Source organism: Castor canadensis, unplaced genomic scaffold, assembly GCF_047511655.1.
Source record: "Castor canadensis unplaced genomic scaffold, mCasCan1.hap1v2 HAP1_SCAFFOLD_193, whole genome shotgun sequence".
In the NCBI taxonomy this organism is placed as follows: domain Eukaryota; kingdom Metazoa; phylum Chordata; class Mammalia; order Rodentia; family Castoridae; genus Castor; species Castor canadensis.
Window position 1 is genome coordinate 28899 of NW_027395387.1, and position 17663 is coordinate 46561.

At 33.9% G+C, this 17663-nt stretch overlaps 1 protein-coding gene across 1 annotated transcript in view; it reads left to right on the forward strand.

Annotated features, from left to right (window-relative positions):
* The window catches only part of LOC141420442 (tyrosine-protein phosphatase non-receptor type 13-like), a 71109-nt gene that overhangs the window by 17123 nt on the left and 36323 nt on the right, over window positions 1-17663 (forward strand). The window contains exons 8-12 of the mRNA XM_074064628.1: window positions 1292-1474; window positions 4530-4692; window positions 9700-10117; window positions 10258-10352; window positions 11891-11947. Coding sequence (XP_073920729.1) covers window positions 1292-1474; window positions 4530-4692; window positions 9700-10117; window positions 10258-10352; window positions 11891-11947 — 916 coding nt within the window. The remainder of the gene's footprint in view (window positions 1-1291; window positions 1475-4529; window positions 4693-9699; window positions 10118-10257; window positions 10353-11890; window positions 11948-17663) is intronic.

Here is a 17663-nt window from a genome sequence, read left to right on the forward strand (position 1 = left end):
GATTCATCCATTGTGTAGTATATATCAGTACTTTATTATTATTATTATTATTATTATTGCTGAGTAGTTTTCCTTTATGCAGATTTATAATTTTGTTTATTCGTTCATTAGTTGATAGCTATAAAGTGCCATAAGCATTCTAATACACATTTTTGTGTAAACATAATTTTTATTTCTCTTGAACAAATACCAACAAAAGGATTGCTGGGGCCTATGGTAAGCATATGTTTAACTTTCTATGAAACTACCAAACTGTTTTCCAAAGTGGTTGTACAATTTTGCTGTCTTCCTACCAGCAGTGTGTGAGATTCCAGTTGTTGCATATCCTCCACAGTGCTTTGTATTTTCAGTCTTTTTCACTTTAGCCTTTGCAGTAGGTGAATAGTGGTATATCATTTCAGGGAAATTATAGAGAATTACATTAGAGATATTTGTATTTCCCTAATTACTAGTTATACTGAGCATTTTTTCAGTTTCGTTTGCCATTCATTAGTTAAACTTTTTGCCCATTTTATTTCCATCTGATTGTATCTCTTTATTCTGCTTTAGTTATTTCAGGTAGGGTCTCCCAGTTTTTGTTTAGTTTTGGTTTGGTTTTTTTTTTCTTTTTCTTTTTGCCCCAGCTGGCTTGGTCCACAATCCTCCTACCTATGCCTCCTTTGTAGCTGGGATGATAGGCACATGCTACCACAGCCAGCTTTTTTTGTTAAATGGTGTTTTGCTAAGTTTTTACCCAGGCTTACCTCCTCCCAGTCTGCCTCCTGAGTAGCTAAGATTACAGAAATGGGCCACCATGCCTATTTCTTTATACATGAGAAGTACAATTCCTTTTTCAGATAATACATTTTGCATGTATTATTCTCAGTCTGTGTTTGCCTTTACATTTTAACATTGACTCTTGATAAGCAAGTTTTTAATGTTATTAAAGTGAATTGTTGGGTTTTTTTAGTATTGGGGATTAAACCCAATGAAATTTTAATTTACCAATTTTTTCTTCTGTGTCTCATGTTCTTCATGTCCCATCTAAGAAATCTTTGCCTAACCTAAGGTTGCGGAGATTTTCAAAGTTTTGCATATTTAGCTCTTGCCTCCATTTTGGTTTATCTTTCATGTATCATGTGAACAAAGTATTGAGATTAATTTTTTGGCATGTGAATTCAAAATGTTCCAGCAACATTTGTGAAAAGGACTACCCTTTCCCCATTAAACTACATTCATGCAAGCACAACTTTTATAACTTATGTCACTACCTGTCAAACAGCCCTGTTATGGTAAAGTATTGTTCCAACAGGTCTGCCAAAGACTGACAGAATATGGAGTTCATTTTCACCGCGTGCACCCTGAGAAAAAGTCACAAACAGGAATATTGCTTGGAGTCTGTTCTAAAGGTGTCCTTGTGTTTGAAGTTCACAATGGAGTTCGCACATTGGTCCTTCGCTTTCCATGGAGGGAAACAAAGAAGATTGCTTTTTCTGTATGTCCATTTTAACCTCTCTTCATCATATTTTTGAAAGGGTATTATCAGTTTCTAATGAAAAATAGTGACGTTCCTTATATAAACTTTAGAATATACCATTCAGTAAGGCTAATGTGTCTTAATACTATTTAACTCTTCCTCAGTTATAGGAGGTGTTTTTGAGATTTTGTTTTTGGATTTCTCAGTAGATGATTTTTCAATGTGAATGATATATTCCTGGCTAGTTATATGCTCAGTAAACTTGAGTTAAATTACAACCATGTTAAATTCTCTATTAAGTCAAATATATTCTAGGGTTGGAACTTTTCACATAGAAAAATTCCTCTAATCTTTTTAAAGTAGGTAAGTATTTTAATCCCAATAAAACTTATGTACCTCAAGAAAGGATCACTCATAGCAACTATTGTGAACCTCAAAAGTCCAAAGATTTCCTGGGTTTTATAAATTAGTCCCATCACTACCTATAGTTTTAGGTTTACAGTGTATGCTTTCTATGGAGATAAAGTTAGAAAAGTGACTTTAAGAAAATAATATGTTTATGGAAGAGAGTCAGCTCTAAACACATATTTTGATTTTTGCACATAAGAGTATCTGAATGTTGAAGTGCCATTGGCAAATCCCAGATGTGAAAAACAAATATGTCAAGTATTTATTTTCCTAATGATATTCAGGGATTACTGATATCTTTAATTCATACTTGGTTGAAATATGTTCTCAACAATAATATTTATGACAATATCAAGGTCATAATAGACTCTGGATAATGTTCACCCTAGGGACTTTTGAGATCAGTTCTAGGCCTAATGGTTAGTTGGTTGGTTTGTGTGAGACCCAGAGGTACCACTAACATAACCAGGTAATAATTTCTTCTCTCAGGAAAGTCCAGATCAATCTCATCTTCCCACAACTTTCAACACCAGGAAATTACCTGGATTTAATTTAACTTCCCACAGTACAAATTCTGGCAGCACAACTATCAGAAGGAATTCTTGAATTAAGTACAAATCCAATATGGACAAGTTTGGGAAAGGCAACAGAGTCATAATAACATCCAATTCTGTCATTTGCCAAGCTATCACACCAGCTCCTATATATACAACCCTGTAGAAAGCCATGACAACCTCATGTTTAAAGAACTGCAGTAATAGAGAATTAACCACATTCCCGTGCAAACTCTCCCTATATTTAACTGCATTCATATATCCTGAAATTCTTTCTCTTACAAAGAGCTCTCTTTTTAAACTCTCATTTCTTCTAATACCTTCTGAGAGATGAAAGTCACCCTTTACCCTTTGTATTTTTCACAACTGAAATCCCTCAAGCACATTTCTTATCCATTCCATCAGTTAATTCTTAGAGAGAAACAAATATTCTAATTTATTTCAAACCAATACATCTTTCTTTGATTTAAGTCACGTATAATGTCACTTTTCATGATTATACTGGACCTCTAACCTATCTATGGTGGGGTTTTTTTGTTTCCAATCCCCTTTTCTTGCCTTTGGATATTTTATCATAGACACTAGTTATGTAACTCTTGGCTGATTAACTAAGGAGATTCTGTCTTTTATATAAATGCTTCAATCAGTAAGAGAAATTTATAGCTGTGGAGTTCAGTGTTTTTGTGACTTGCTTGACAGTAGTTAAGTAGGTTTGTTAGGGAAAAAAGGTCCTAACTATTTGATGAACTACTAGCTATACTACTGATAATCAGAATAGTAGTTTGGTGCTATTTTTTTTAATACCTCTTAATGTGTACTAGTTTCCATTTTTAACAAAGAGAGAACAAGTTTAGTCCCATAGGTTTCACTGACAACAATATTATTTATTATAATTTTAAATTATATAAAATTATAATTTATTTCTATAGCTGGGTTCTATATATGGCAATGGTACTGGCTTTGTATTTATAATTTTGGTAATAATTCTTTAATGTGAATTATATAAGTTAGAAAAGTCAATTTATAAATTTATAAAAAGGCCAGAATTTATGAAGATGGGAAATTTAGGTAATATTCTGTTTTTATATCTTTTGTCATCCTACTAAATTTGACTTTTCAGTGCCTATTTCTGTATTTGAAGTAAATATAAGACATGAAGTACAGGAAATAATTTGCACAGTAATTAGGAGCTAGAGTAGGATCTAACTGTATTTAAGTAATTCTCTACAAACATTAATTTTAGATCAATGCAATGTTGAATGCTCCTCTTCGAAGGCATGTGGATCTCCTGCAAGCCTTATCCTATAAGTCACATTTTTGGGATGCTGTTTGTTAGAAAAGACACCATTTTTTCAAGAATCATTAGGGAAATTAAACTGATTTGTTATTTTCCTGTTTTCCCTGAGTTTGCTAATAGCTATCTCTAATCAAAGCATTTCATCTCTCAACCCAGTAATTATGTTGGTACCACTCCTTTCCCACATTTTTCTTTTCTTTTTAAAATTTTTGTCCTGAGATGGGGTCTTGCTATATTGCCTGGGCTGGTCTTGAACTCCTGGGCTCAAGTGATCTTTCCACCTCAGTCTCCATGTACCTGTAATTACAGGTATGCACCACCCCACCCAGCTCCACACATTTTCTTTTAATTTCTTACATCCTCTATCCTAGACTTTCTGCCACCCAGATTCTACTTAACTGAATCATACCTCTTTTCATTATATATTAATTTTAAAAAATTCTTGTTGAATTTCAGTTTCTACCCAAGGGAGTAGAACATATATTTCTAGTTTCTTTTTTAAATAGTTTTAGTATTTGTAAACATTGCTATCAACTCAAAATATCAACAATCATATTAAATGAAATTTTCCCTTACTGATAGCTGGATACAATTTTTTACTACAATTTCTGAAAACAATTTATTTCCTGAATTTGTTTATAATTACAGAGGATTATATTTTCTGTACTTATATTAAGTTTAGGTTAAAGAACACTCATGCCTCATAATGGGAAATACAAAAAATATCTCTACTTATTGATTATAGTTTCGATTATTTGGTCATAAAAAAGACATAGGAAGGCATCCTAATTGTAAGTATCTCTTATTGTTATAGAAAAAGAAAATCACATTACAGAATACATCAGATGGAATAAAACATGCCTTCCAGACAGACAACAGTAAGGTATGTGAGTACCTGCTGCACCTCTGCTCTTCCCAGCATAAGTTCCAGCTACAGATGAAAGCAAGACAAAGCAACCAAGATGCCCAAGACATTGGTAAGGAGAAGCCAACCATCTCTGGTAACTCCAGGGTATATGCATGATTTTTGCCACAAATTTTAAAGAAATTTAAAAGATGTGTAGCATGAAAACTTACAGGATGACAGCTGTTAAATGACAAGTCAAGTCTTTTAAAGGTGTCATAAATGAAGTCAAAATTTCAACTTGTTGGTTTATTTTGAAAACAGCACCCCAGATAAGTCAAGGAGAACTTGCTGAAGTGTCTATTTCATACTTAGCAATAAGCATTTTGATGTAAATATTAAAAAGTTTAGGTCATGTTCTCTATCCACAGTAAACTTACACACTCTTTGGGAAGGTTAATATCTGTATAAATGAAACAATAATGCACAATAAGGTTCAAATTTTGACAGATTATATCATATAGGTTCTACCATCTATATTACAAGAGAAGAGAAAGATCAAGAGGACTGGAGAGGTGACACTTGAATTATATTTGAAGAATAAAATAATTTAAATAGTTTAGAGATAAATGGAAGGGCTTTCCAGATGAGGGAAAGAACATGGGAGTTTGTACCCAGGACAGAGAAGAAACAGATTTATTGTTTGTTGGTTTCACTTGGGAACATCCCTGTTCTGTGCCTGAGATGACTAATCACAGTACCAGTGTGGATGGTCAGGAGAGTAGCTTTACTTTTTTCTGAAAAGGAGCCAGCTTGAAAGAAATCGCTTAGCTTTGACAAAATATTTCAAGAGAACTGAAAAAAAGACCACGTGTAGACATTAAAGTGATACAAACACTTCTTTATAGTAAATCCTTATAGGCTTAATTGAAACACTGAAGTATGTGATTAAAAAGTTTAATGACAGCACTGACGATCATGTGTTTATGAACCCTTTCTCTGAACTTCCTCTCATTCTGAAATGTTACAGAAAATATTTTCCCAATTAATCAAACTGGGGTAATGGCAACCTACGAATAGATGTTTTCATCCTTTCATAGTCAAGGGTGGAGAGAAACCATGTACTTATTTAAAAATGAAGATTCAAGGAACCTACCTGAAACTTGGAAAATCATAATATTTAGAAATTGTGTCCCTAGGATCTGCATTTTAACTGGCTTTCCTCAGTAATTTTTGTTCGTACTAAAATTGAACTATAGCTATAAAGTAATCATATTTTTATTCCCCCACTTTTCTGTGCTAAAAATTTTAAGTGTGCTTATATATATTCAAAGTATAGTGAAATATCAAGCATAATAGTGCTATCAGCATTCCTACTTGGGCTAATATTTTATCCTATATAAACCAGAATTGAACAATTAAAGATTGTATTATTTTTGGTATGATATAGTAAAGAGTCAGAAGTCAAAAATATGAAGATGATATTCCCTCCTCAACATTTTTTTTGTTTTGGGGGCTCTTTTTGTTTTTTTTAATTTCTTTATTTTATTTTTAAATTATAATACATTAATAATATGAGAAGATTTCATTGTGATAACTCCATGTGTTCATTGTGCCCTGAATAAGTTCACCCCCTCAACATTTTTATGCTAAAGAGTAATATAGTATATAGTTTGAGCATCCCCTGTCCAAAATTCATGGTACAGAAGTGTTTTGGATTTAGAATTTTTCAGATTTTGGAATATTTGCACATACATAAGGAGCTATATTAAGTATGGAAACTAAGTATAAACACAAAATTCATTTATGTCTTATATCCATCTTATACACATGAGTATGAAAGTGATTTTGTACAGTATTTTTAGTGTGCTTGTGTTTTGACTGTGACCTATCACATGAGGTCAGGTATTGAATTTTCCAGTTATTGTGTCATGGCAACTCAGCACTCAAACAGTTTCAGATTTTAGGGTATTTTGGATTTTAGATTTTCAAATTAGGGATATAGGTAGTCCTGTGTTTTAACCAGGCTGCATTACTTATGAACCTTACAGCCTTTGGCAAGCTGCTTAAACCTCTGCCTTGGTTTCTCCATTTATATAATGATTATCATGATGATAATACCTACATCATAATGTTGTTGCAAAATATAAATGAATTCATATGTGTAGAGTACTTTAAAAGTGCCCAACAGCCAGGTGTTATGGTACACACTTATAATCCCAGCACTCAAGAGGCAGAGGCAGGAGGATCATAGGTTCAAGGTCAGCCTGGTCTACATAGTTCTAGGCCAGCTGAGGCTACACGGAGAGGCTCTGTCTCAAAAAAAAAACAAAACAAATACAACCCTGGTCAGGAGAGCAGGGGTGGGATGTAGCTTAGTGATAAAGTGCTTGCCTAGCATGTGTGAGCCCCAGAGTATCACCACAAAAATAAACAAGTAAATAAAATAAAAATGCCCAGTAGAGTGATAATTCAGTAGGTATTCATTATTCTTTTATTGTCACCATCATCAACATTGTCTTAGTATATATCTACTACTAGGTAGTAATAGTAGTAGTATCAACAGAAATAAAAGCTACTATGTATATTCTGCAGTATACCACATACCATGTAGAAGTAGTAGCAGTGCTACTCGGTGGTAGCAGTTACCTTCTCAGGAAAGTAACTCAGGAGGGTTCCATGTTCTTCATCCATAAAGGTAGAATGCTCTACATATCTCACAGGCTAGCCCCTCAGATCAAAATAACTATGTATCCTTAAAGTTGTGAAAGCACTTTAAGATGGTATTACATATATGTTTTCCATATTTTGTTGAACCTTCAAAGAAGATTTATATCCTACTTAGGATTGGATTAGAAGTAGCTATATGCCTATTTAGCTCCATAAGAGGTTGACGGGCTAATAAATGTATGCTTCTTCTTGGCCTCATAGAAAGTTGGTGCTAGAAAGAATGTTACAGACCAGTAAGGGCAAACTTTACTAATGAGAAAACAGATTAGAGATGACATTGTCTCATCTAACCTCATAGATAGAGGTTAAACTGTGGTGGAATCCTAATCTCTTAATTCCTAATCTAGTACTCTTTCTGTTCAAAGTGTTTACAAACAACTGATTTTCTGAAATAAAATTAAGAAATATCACTTATTGAGCACTGACTAAGTAATAAAGTATGGTGGGATGACAAATGAAGTTCCTTTCTTCAAAAGCACATGAGATTAAATTATCAATATAAGGTAGTACAAAATGGTACAAAGGACTGAACAAGAGCAGAAATAGAAATTAGGAAGTATGGATTGCTGACTGTGAGTGAACAAGCAAGGCTTTGGTTGGGATTTGAAACATTAGTATTAGGATATAGACCCCTTTGATGTCCTTTGCTGTACTGATGGGTCATGTTAGAGGACTTCCTAGGTAGAAGGCAGAGGGACAGTTGAGATAAGCGGATGGTTTATGCTCCTCTCCCATAAGTATGTGTAATATTTTAAATTATATCCAAAAGTAGGCTGTGAATTGATTTTAATAGCATAATCCCTGATATTTTCACAAAACAGATAAAGCCAAACTGAACTACCTTTGCCCTTAAAGCTGCCAAAGATTGCTCTACACTTTCCTTAAGGATGAAGATTTCTATGGGGTATAAAGATATTTCCTCTAATTGAATCTGCTTAAGACTCCACTTTCCATCTTTGATTAAAGGTTGCTCTTGAAGGAAATAGAAATAGTATTATCTGCCCTAATAAAAACCCCATATTTTAAGTTTCAGATGATTCGAGGAATTTCTAAACAAAGGTGTATTTTAAGACCTTGTTTTAGCTTGAATTCCACTTCCCCTTTAGAGAAGGGACATTGAAGCTTTCTGGTAACAATGAGACATGTTTACTTAAATTTCATTCTTGCACGACTATTAAAAATCATCAGTATTTTCCTACCTGTTGTCCACCTGAAATGGTATATTACTAACTTTCCTAGGAATTAGAAGACAAGCGAAGTGGAATCTAAAGCTCTAATCATTTGACATTTTCTTTTTAAAAGGAAATTTTTCCAAATGTTTTAAATAGTAGTCAAGCTTTACTACAAATGGAGGATAACACACAATTGCTACTTTCCACAGGGGACCAGTGAGAATGATTTGTGATATGGGTTGCTTCATTCATAAACAACTAATCAAGCAAAACTTTGTGCTCCCAGTTCTTTATCTACATGTGTCAAAATGCTTTTGGTAACAGCCTCAAATGTTAAAATCCTGCTATGACATCAGAATAGCTAAGGACTGCTTATAAATATTCATAAATTTAATCTCTAAAAGAAGGCTTTGGATGTATATTTAGTAGTGAAAGGAATTCAAGCATACCAAGATCCCCAGTTCACTTCATGTTAATTTATAGTTACCAAAATAGAGAGAAGGTTAGTCTTTGGTTCTCCCCAGGCTCCTGTACCTCAGTTAAATCATGGAGTCCTCAAGGTAGGAAAAGTGGGTTTGGGGTAATAGCAAAATAAGTACCAAAGAATTTGCTTTAAAAACTTTGAAAAATAAAAAACAGCATTATTCACCTATAATTTACATATCATATGACTGTAAAAATATACAGTTCAGTATTGGGTTTTAGTGCAGTCACAAAGTGGTACATGAGCACCACAGTTTACATTAAGGTTTTTGAAGCATAACAATCAAGGTCTTTTTTTCTGGGCAAAACTTGGCATAGCTGCTTTTTCAGGTATGTCAGCCCGTCTGGTTTCATCTCTCCCTCTCCCCATCCTTGGTTCACTGACATTTTAGCAGAAACATTACTAAGGTTGAAAATTTCTCTTTTAAATGTCACTCTCATATCCAATCCGTAAGGAATTTACTATGAACTGACCTAACTGCAAACATTGTTATATCAAAGAGAATTGCTAGATGAGGTGAGAAATGTTGAGTAGGCTGTGGCTGGACAAAAGCTAAAAGGATGGAGAGATGGTCTGAAAACCAAGATCTTCAAGCCTTTTTTTTAAAATCCTTGTTTGCCTCACTGTGAAAGCTACTTATGCTGGCAATCAAGATAATTAAAAACTGCATGTTGTATTTTACTTATTAAAATAACTCTTCTCATAAAGGTTCTGCGGTGTTTCCATCATGTAAAGCAATCCTATTTCCTTGTAGAGAGAGCTTCGTTTAGGAGCCTGAATCTCCAAGCAGAGTCTGTTAGAGGATTTAATATGGGACGCGCAATCAGCACTGGCAGTCTGGCCAGCAGCACCCTGAACAAACTTGCCGTTCGACCTTTGTCAGTTCAAGCTGAAATTCTGAAGAGGCTATCCTGCTCAGAGTTGTCGCTTTACCAGCCATTGCAAAACAGTTCAAAAGAGAAGAGTGACAAAGCTTCATGGGAGGAAAAACCTAGAGGGATGAGTAAATCCTACCATGATCTCAGTCAGGCCTCTCTCTATCCTCATCGGAAAAATGTCATTGTTAATATGGAATCCACACCACAAACCGGTGCGGAGATGGTGGGAAAACCTTTTCATCAGATGGCAAGATCTGATACAGAATCTTTGTCAGGACTCACAAAACTTAATAAGTAAGAACATAGTTGACTAAACCAAACAACATATTTGTAAATCCTACATTTCATATATTTGTTTTTGTTTCGACGCTTTATTTTCACCATATTCTTTTTACATTGACACTTCCCCTCCTACTTTCCTTTTCCCTCTTTAGTTCAAAGTCTGTTGCAAGTTTAAATAGAAGTCCTGAAAGGAGGAAACATGAATCAGACTCATCCATTGAAGACCCTGATCAAGCATATGTTATAGGTCAGCATAAACAAGCTTACCTTTTTTCTCCATACCTCATGCTCATAGTGAATGAACAGGATCCTATTAATTACCAAGAAATTGTTTTGGCTTCATGTCCTAATCGCCAAAACTGTGAATAGGAATGTAGAATGCACAAAGTAAAATCAAAATTGATCTAACACAGAATTGCTTCATGGTGCCAGTATTGCTTAGCTTCCTCTTGGTCACGGTAGCCATGGCAGGAGTACTGAGAGGGCCCAGACAGTCTAGTACAGTGCTTTGGATCGCCTTCCTGTGGCTTTTCCTCATAAGCCTGTGAGAGTGGACCCCATAATGACATATTTTTAAAGGTTTAGGCTGCCTTCAGCTTAAAATAAATGGAATTGTCCCTAAAAAACTTACTTGATTTTTATGAATTGTGCTGTGATTGACAGGTAGAAATTCTTAGTTGATACCTCAAAATCTCCTAGCTAGCTATTAGGAAACTATTAAGTATAGAAGTTGTATATGTTTTATGCATGTATGTGTGTGTGTAGGTATGTGTATATGTGTGTGTATGCATATTTATACACATTACTTTATAACATAAATTGTTCTTTGTACATCTTAAAAAGGAAATTCAGTAAACTCAAATATTTAAGAAGAGTAGATATGTGAGCATAGAGATCTGAAATATTCCTGAAAATATGAAGCAACTAAAAGTACAAAAAGGAGCAAGGATGCCCTCTCCTGTTGTTTTACCAAATTCTACTACAAACAAAATTTAGCCTTGATTACCCGAAAAGTTTTTTCATTTTGTAATTGGATTGGAGATATGTGGAATAAATGAAGTCAGAAGAGAACTCTACATTCTAACTGATAAATATTTTTGGGAAGCAACATTACTTTACTAATGTACAGTTCCACAACTTTCAGAGAATATACTGTCATCAGTTTAAATTGAATCATTTAAAAAAATTGAAGCAGCTAAAAAGCAAGATTTTATCCTATAAGTAACACTATGTTATTGAAAATAGTATGAGAGACTGATTAGTGTTTTAGGAAATAATATTCAAAGTATGTTTACATAGAAATGAGATCTCATACATTGTAAACTATTTTCATTAAGAAGACTTTGTCTGACAAGAAAATTCACCACATATTAGAAGAGTAGTAAATATTCTGTAGAAAAGCATAAAGTAAAACTCACTGATAAAAGGAAATTTATTTTCTATACTTTTAATTAAATTATTCACTCTTATCAAATATTGAATTTTCTTTTAACATTTTGACACATGCTTTTAATGCTCATTTCATTATAAATATCATTTCATATTAGACATGTTAAATGTCATTGTTAGAAACAACACATTTGTGTTTAAGTTTTATGCTTCAAAACAAATTAATTATGCATACCTACTATTTAAAAATAGTAAACATGCCCATCATAAGAAGACATATTTTTTATTGTAAATAAAGGAAAATGTTTTATTGATTTTTATGAATTTGTCAGAAGAATTACTTTTATAGTATCTAATCATTTTATAAAATGTCTAATAATTTAATTTATACCACAGGAATGACTATGCATAGTTCTGGAAATCCTTCATCCCAAGTACCCTTAAAAGAGAATGGTAGGTTTGCAAAATGTTTTTCCCCTCATATCCATCATATCTTTCTCTTTCTTGGTACCTTATACAGTAGTCTTGCACGTAACCATGGCGATTCTTCATTTCCATGCCAAGGATTGAGACCTTACATTGGAATAAAAGGAGAGTTGTATTTTCCAAAATTATGGTAATGTGATGGGACTTGTTATTTAGGCTACTGTTGATGAAGTGGATAAATGACAAATTAGAAATAAAGACTCTAGTTGGAAAGCTAAGATAGCACTTTCAGGTGAGATAATTTTGGGTAAAAACAGTTTTAACTTTGGCCATTATTTTAAAGGGATGCTTGAGCTGAATCTTAAAATGAAGATTTTCTCAGGCAGAGCAGCAAGATCAGCATTGTAGATCAAGGGCATACCATGATTACAGGCATTGAGACATGAGCAAAAGAATGTTTTAATATTACCTATACATTACTTTTCTACAAAATGTTTGTCTTATCCTCAGTCTCTGAAAGTTGAGCTAATCAAAAGCCTGATGAGAAAGAAGTAAATATACTAATCAATTATTGATACACCTAACTTGATATTAAGTTTGTTCTAATTTTCCTAATAGTGAATGCAAAAAGAAAGGTATGAGAGTAAGGTTGAATCATGTGGAATTGGTTTTTGCTTTTAAGTCAAAACTGTCAGGCACCAAAGTTGCTATTTTATATATGTCTTATTCTCTAATAAAAATACACATACTAATTCTTCGAAACAGGAATTTTTTTCTTAGAAGTAAAATTGTTTCCAAAATTAAAATACATAGGATGTCTTAAATACTAGTGGCAACTGAAGAAGTTTTTTTCACCCTATTTTGGATATATGAATCCTCAAAAAAAACTGAGGGCATATCATTAAAGAAAAAAATTACTAATCATATACATGAACCAAAGTTATTAAGACCCTATTTCTGATAACCAAATTTCTTATGTGGGCTAAATTTAGATCCCCTGTATATGTAAAAGAATGTTTTACTATTAACATTATCTATAATGGTAATAGCTATAGACTTAACAGTTATTGAGTGCTTATTATGTCCTAACGCTGTTCTAAGCACTGTACATTTATTTCTCATTAATTCCCCACAACAACCCAATCAGCTGGGTGCTAATGTTATTTTCTTTTTCAAATGAGAAACCAGAACCTAGAGAAGTTCAGTTATATGGAAGGTCACAGAGCTAGCAAGTTGTGGAGTCCTCAGCTGAATGCAGGCAGTCTGTTTCCAGAGCCCACACCTTAATCTAATCCAGATTGCCTCCTAATCATTAGTAGTATTATATCTCCCTGGTAAACTTTTAAAAGCAATTGGATAATAATCTGTTCAGGGATGGGACCGTGCAGTGGGTTTTAACTTAGGTTTCATAGGAAAGAATAAGAACTTACATTGGATATCCAATAAGCATGTGCAGATTTAAAGTTTCTGGGTTTAAACCACTAGATGCCTCACCTTTCCCTCTGGCCTATTCAGAAGGGCCATTCCACCTTCCTATGGAGGTGTGCCCAAATCAGCTGCAGAAGAAGCTATGGTTCCTCAGGACTCTTTGACTGTGCCCGTGGAGGCTAAATTAGTGCTCTTGAAAATCTAGTTTCCACATAATACAGAGCATGACAAACATGTTTTTCCAAATAAGGCAACACAGGATCAGAAAGTTAAATTACTTGCCCACAAGTTATTTCCATTTTAGCTTTCTTCCTGTTGACCAGGATTATTAGATGAGGATTGTAAATGGCTATCACTTTATAATAATAAGTTATCAGTTAGGAGAAGGGCAAATGTATTAAATTTGCCCTTCTGTGGCCTCCAGAGATTCTGAAAGAATATGAAACATGTAAGAATATATAAAAAAAAAAGTCATGAGTCTTCTAAACCCACAGTTTGAAACAGAGATATGGAAAGGATTCCAAACTCTTGATTATGATTCCAAAAAGATACTTCCAAAAGCATACTTCTTATAGTATTTTTTTCATGAGAGAATAAAGACTGAAAAAATGTAAAACATCCAAGAATTATGTAATGTTGATTTTTAATGTTTCTTCTTTTGCTCTAATTGTTAGAGTACAATTGAAAGTAACTTTCAACTAAATTTATCATGCTGTTTCATGATATGTATCCAAACCACAAAAATACACACTCATATTTTATGGGGCCAAACACAGGACTCTTAACACAAAATGCAAAATCAAAAAATTCCTAAAAAGACAAATTATTCTTGCTGGAATTGTGGTTCAAGTGACAGAGTGCCTGCCCTGCAAGTGTGAAGGTTGGGTTCAGACCCCAGCATCGCCATCCTCCACCCCCCCCAAAAAAAATAGGTTATTCTGGTCCACAGTAACATAGTACAAACTCTGAAATGAACACTTTTTCCAATATTAAAATATAATTATTTTTATAAGCAATGTTTAATTCCAAGTAATTAATTCCATTTTTAATTCCAAGTAATAAAGTATACAAGTAGAAATCAGATTTTAAAACACTTTGTTTAGACATATATTGGAGACCGTTATAATTTCAGATACTGATTTTTCTCCCACTAAATTGTAATTAGAATACCTGCAAAGTTGAGAATTATAATTTTTTTTAAAAGTCCAAAGTGCCCCTAAAGATTGAACAAATAGGAGAATTAGCTAGATATAAAAGATTAGTTAAATCTTTGTGCTTTTCTAATTTAGAGAATTTCCTTAGTATGGATTCTAGCAGTGATATTACTAGTCAAAGTCAACCAGTCAATAAGTAGTAGGTCTAGGTTGAGAGATGTGATAGCTTACTCGTACTAGATCAAGAGTGCAGATTGATCAATTTTCTAAACTGGTTTTTAAATATAGCCATCACTAAAAATAAAATTTTTTAAATGCACAATTAAATAAATGTTATTACAGCAAAAATAATAAATATCCCAAACTAAAAAAAAAAAAAGATTAGTTAAATAAACTTAAGACCAAAAGGAACTTATCCAAGCCAAGCCTTTTTATTCTATGGATGATTAAGTGCTGGTACAGAAATAAAACAGTTTCAGTTATGATATCCTTTCCCACCACCAGAGTAGATAGCATTTTAAGTAGCATAACACTAAAAAGTACCTCCCTTTGTTTTTATACCGATACGGTGCCACTGGCCCACCATCCCCAAGATTTGAAATAGGTCTTTTTCCTAAGAGTAACTGATATATTTATCTAAAGCCTTCTCTATTGACTCCCCTACTGGAGCGTCCTCTACCAACTCTACCAATGGATGGTATGAAACTGCCTGATATTGACTAGGGTCTATGTCTATCACCAAGAAAATTAGGTGTGTTTTGTTTTTTGCAGGACTGCGGTTTGAACTCAGGATCTACCACTTGAGCCACTCCACCAGCTCTTTTTTGTGATGGATTTTTTGAGAGAGGGTCTTATGAACTATTTTGCCTGGGCTGGCTTAGAACCGCAATCTTCCTTATCTCTGCCTCCTGAGTAGCCAGGATTACAGGCATGAGCCACCAGCACCCAGCTGAAAATTAGTTTTTCTTGCTAAAAAAATAAAGTGGTTCCTCCTTTTAGATTGATTTAGTTTTTGCTGTATAGCCATCTCTATATACCACTTATTAAAATCTCTTCCAATATAGCTTTGGCACTGTCAGAACCATGCTCTTACTAGGCAATTCAATTTACTTATAGACATATCCATCATTACTATTACTTCAGCCATTCTAGTTGAGGATTGCATACTTTCACATGAACTTCATGAGAAGACAAGCAAGACAACATTAGAACATCAGTCTCTAATGCAGAGAGTATACCTAGAATTTGTAAATGATACATTGTTCAATCCTTCTTAAGCTATTTCCCAGGTAAACATTATTGAGAGTGGCACCCGCTTATATTAAAGAACTGGAAATTTCAAGTTAGAGTTCTTTTTCATTTTAAAATATTTGCAAAATTTGCAGTGATTACAGTGGCTATTAATGAGAAAAGAAAATTATTTTAAGGATTTAAAATTAAGTACAACTTGAATATTAATGCTTGTTTTCATATAATAATTAGCTCAGAAATGTCTTGGTACTTAAAATATCTAGCTACCTCACAGAGATTCATAAACTGTATTCAGTCCTCAAGGAATTTTAAAAATATTTTTAAGTTAACATAGATTGCCATGTACTATATGACTTCCAGATATTTCCTCCCCCAATTAAAATATCTCAAACATCTGCTATGTAACGAGAATTGAAGATAAATAGACAGTGTATATATAGTGTTGTTTAGTATCGTGCAGCTGCACACCAACATCCTTCCTGCCTTCTGTGCTCCCTTTTGATAAATCACTTCAAGTATCACCAAGGCTGACAGGGAGCAGAAAGAGTGTCCCTGTCTAAAAAAAGTAGGATGGCAAAGTTTCCCTTTCTAATCAAATATTCATTCAACTCCTGCCTACTCAAATCTTATTCTGTAGACACTTCCCCAGAACACTTGAGCCGTCTTGCCATCTCACCTTTAGCAAATGTCTTACTTGTAGTCTAGGCATCCGTGTGTTCTGCTTGTTAAGATCCTACCTACTTCCCTGATGTGTCTCCTCCTTTACTTCCTGCAGGAAGAAGCCTCTCACCTCTGTGAACTGCTGGGCACTTGTTAGCCCCTCCCCTAGGTCTGATGCATGCCTTCCTAATGCAGCTATTTCACTGACAATATTAACAGCATTTGATTTCACACTGAAGTGACATCTTTGCTTTCTCATATTTGCCATGCTAGCAGCTTTCATATTCATTACTTCATTTTATTTCCCCAGAGTCTAGTGATGGACTTTGGCAGGAAAGTTGCTTGATAAAGATTTGAAGGATAGAAGAACAATTGAATAAATGCTGAAATCATGGCAGTGATTCCTCAACATAGAGAGCTCTGTTAACTCTAGTGAAGGAGATAAAATTAAAATGCAAATTACACACACACATATACTTATTATCCAGATGAGTAATATAAATAACCAATCCTGTTAGCACACATATTAGAAATATAGAGAAAAATGCTCTTTTTATTCTTTGAATGAAGACATGTGACTTTTAACAGATATTTCACGTGACCATTAAGAATACTGATCTTCAGGTGGCAGAGTGGCGCAAGTGGTAGAGCGCCTGCCTAGCAAGCCTAACCCCAGTGTCCAACCCCCAGAATCAAAAAAAAACAAAAACAAAAAATATTAATCAAAGGCATAAACATTCAGTATAACTCAAGTACTCCTTGTCTTTACAACAGTGACAAAAGTTTGTATTTAAAGACTAGTAGCAAGGTTAGGTGCCTTTCTGTCCCTAAATTGGGATAAGGAACAGAGTAACTCAGTAGCCATTATTCCCCCAAATGTTTCTCTTTCTTTGCTTGTCTGCATTTGTTTGCTTTACATGCATTTGGACTTACCAAGTACCATAAAATAAGAAATTTAATCTATTTCCATATATCCTAATTTCTAAATACCAAATGCTTAAATTTGAAACTTGGGGGTGAGGGGATGAAAATTCAAAGCAATCGAGCACTTTGATTTTATCTGTTCTCTTACCAACTCATCAACTATGTTTATGTAAGCACTTTCCTGGTTTTAATTATTAATGTAACCTTGCTCCTTAATTTATTTTATGGTTTTTCTTCTGTGTTATTCTGTATTTGTTCCAGCTGAAAACTAGAGCTAATTGCCTGTCTCTGGAAAAAAGAATCATGGATATTTAAATGATGTCACT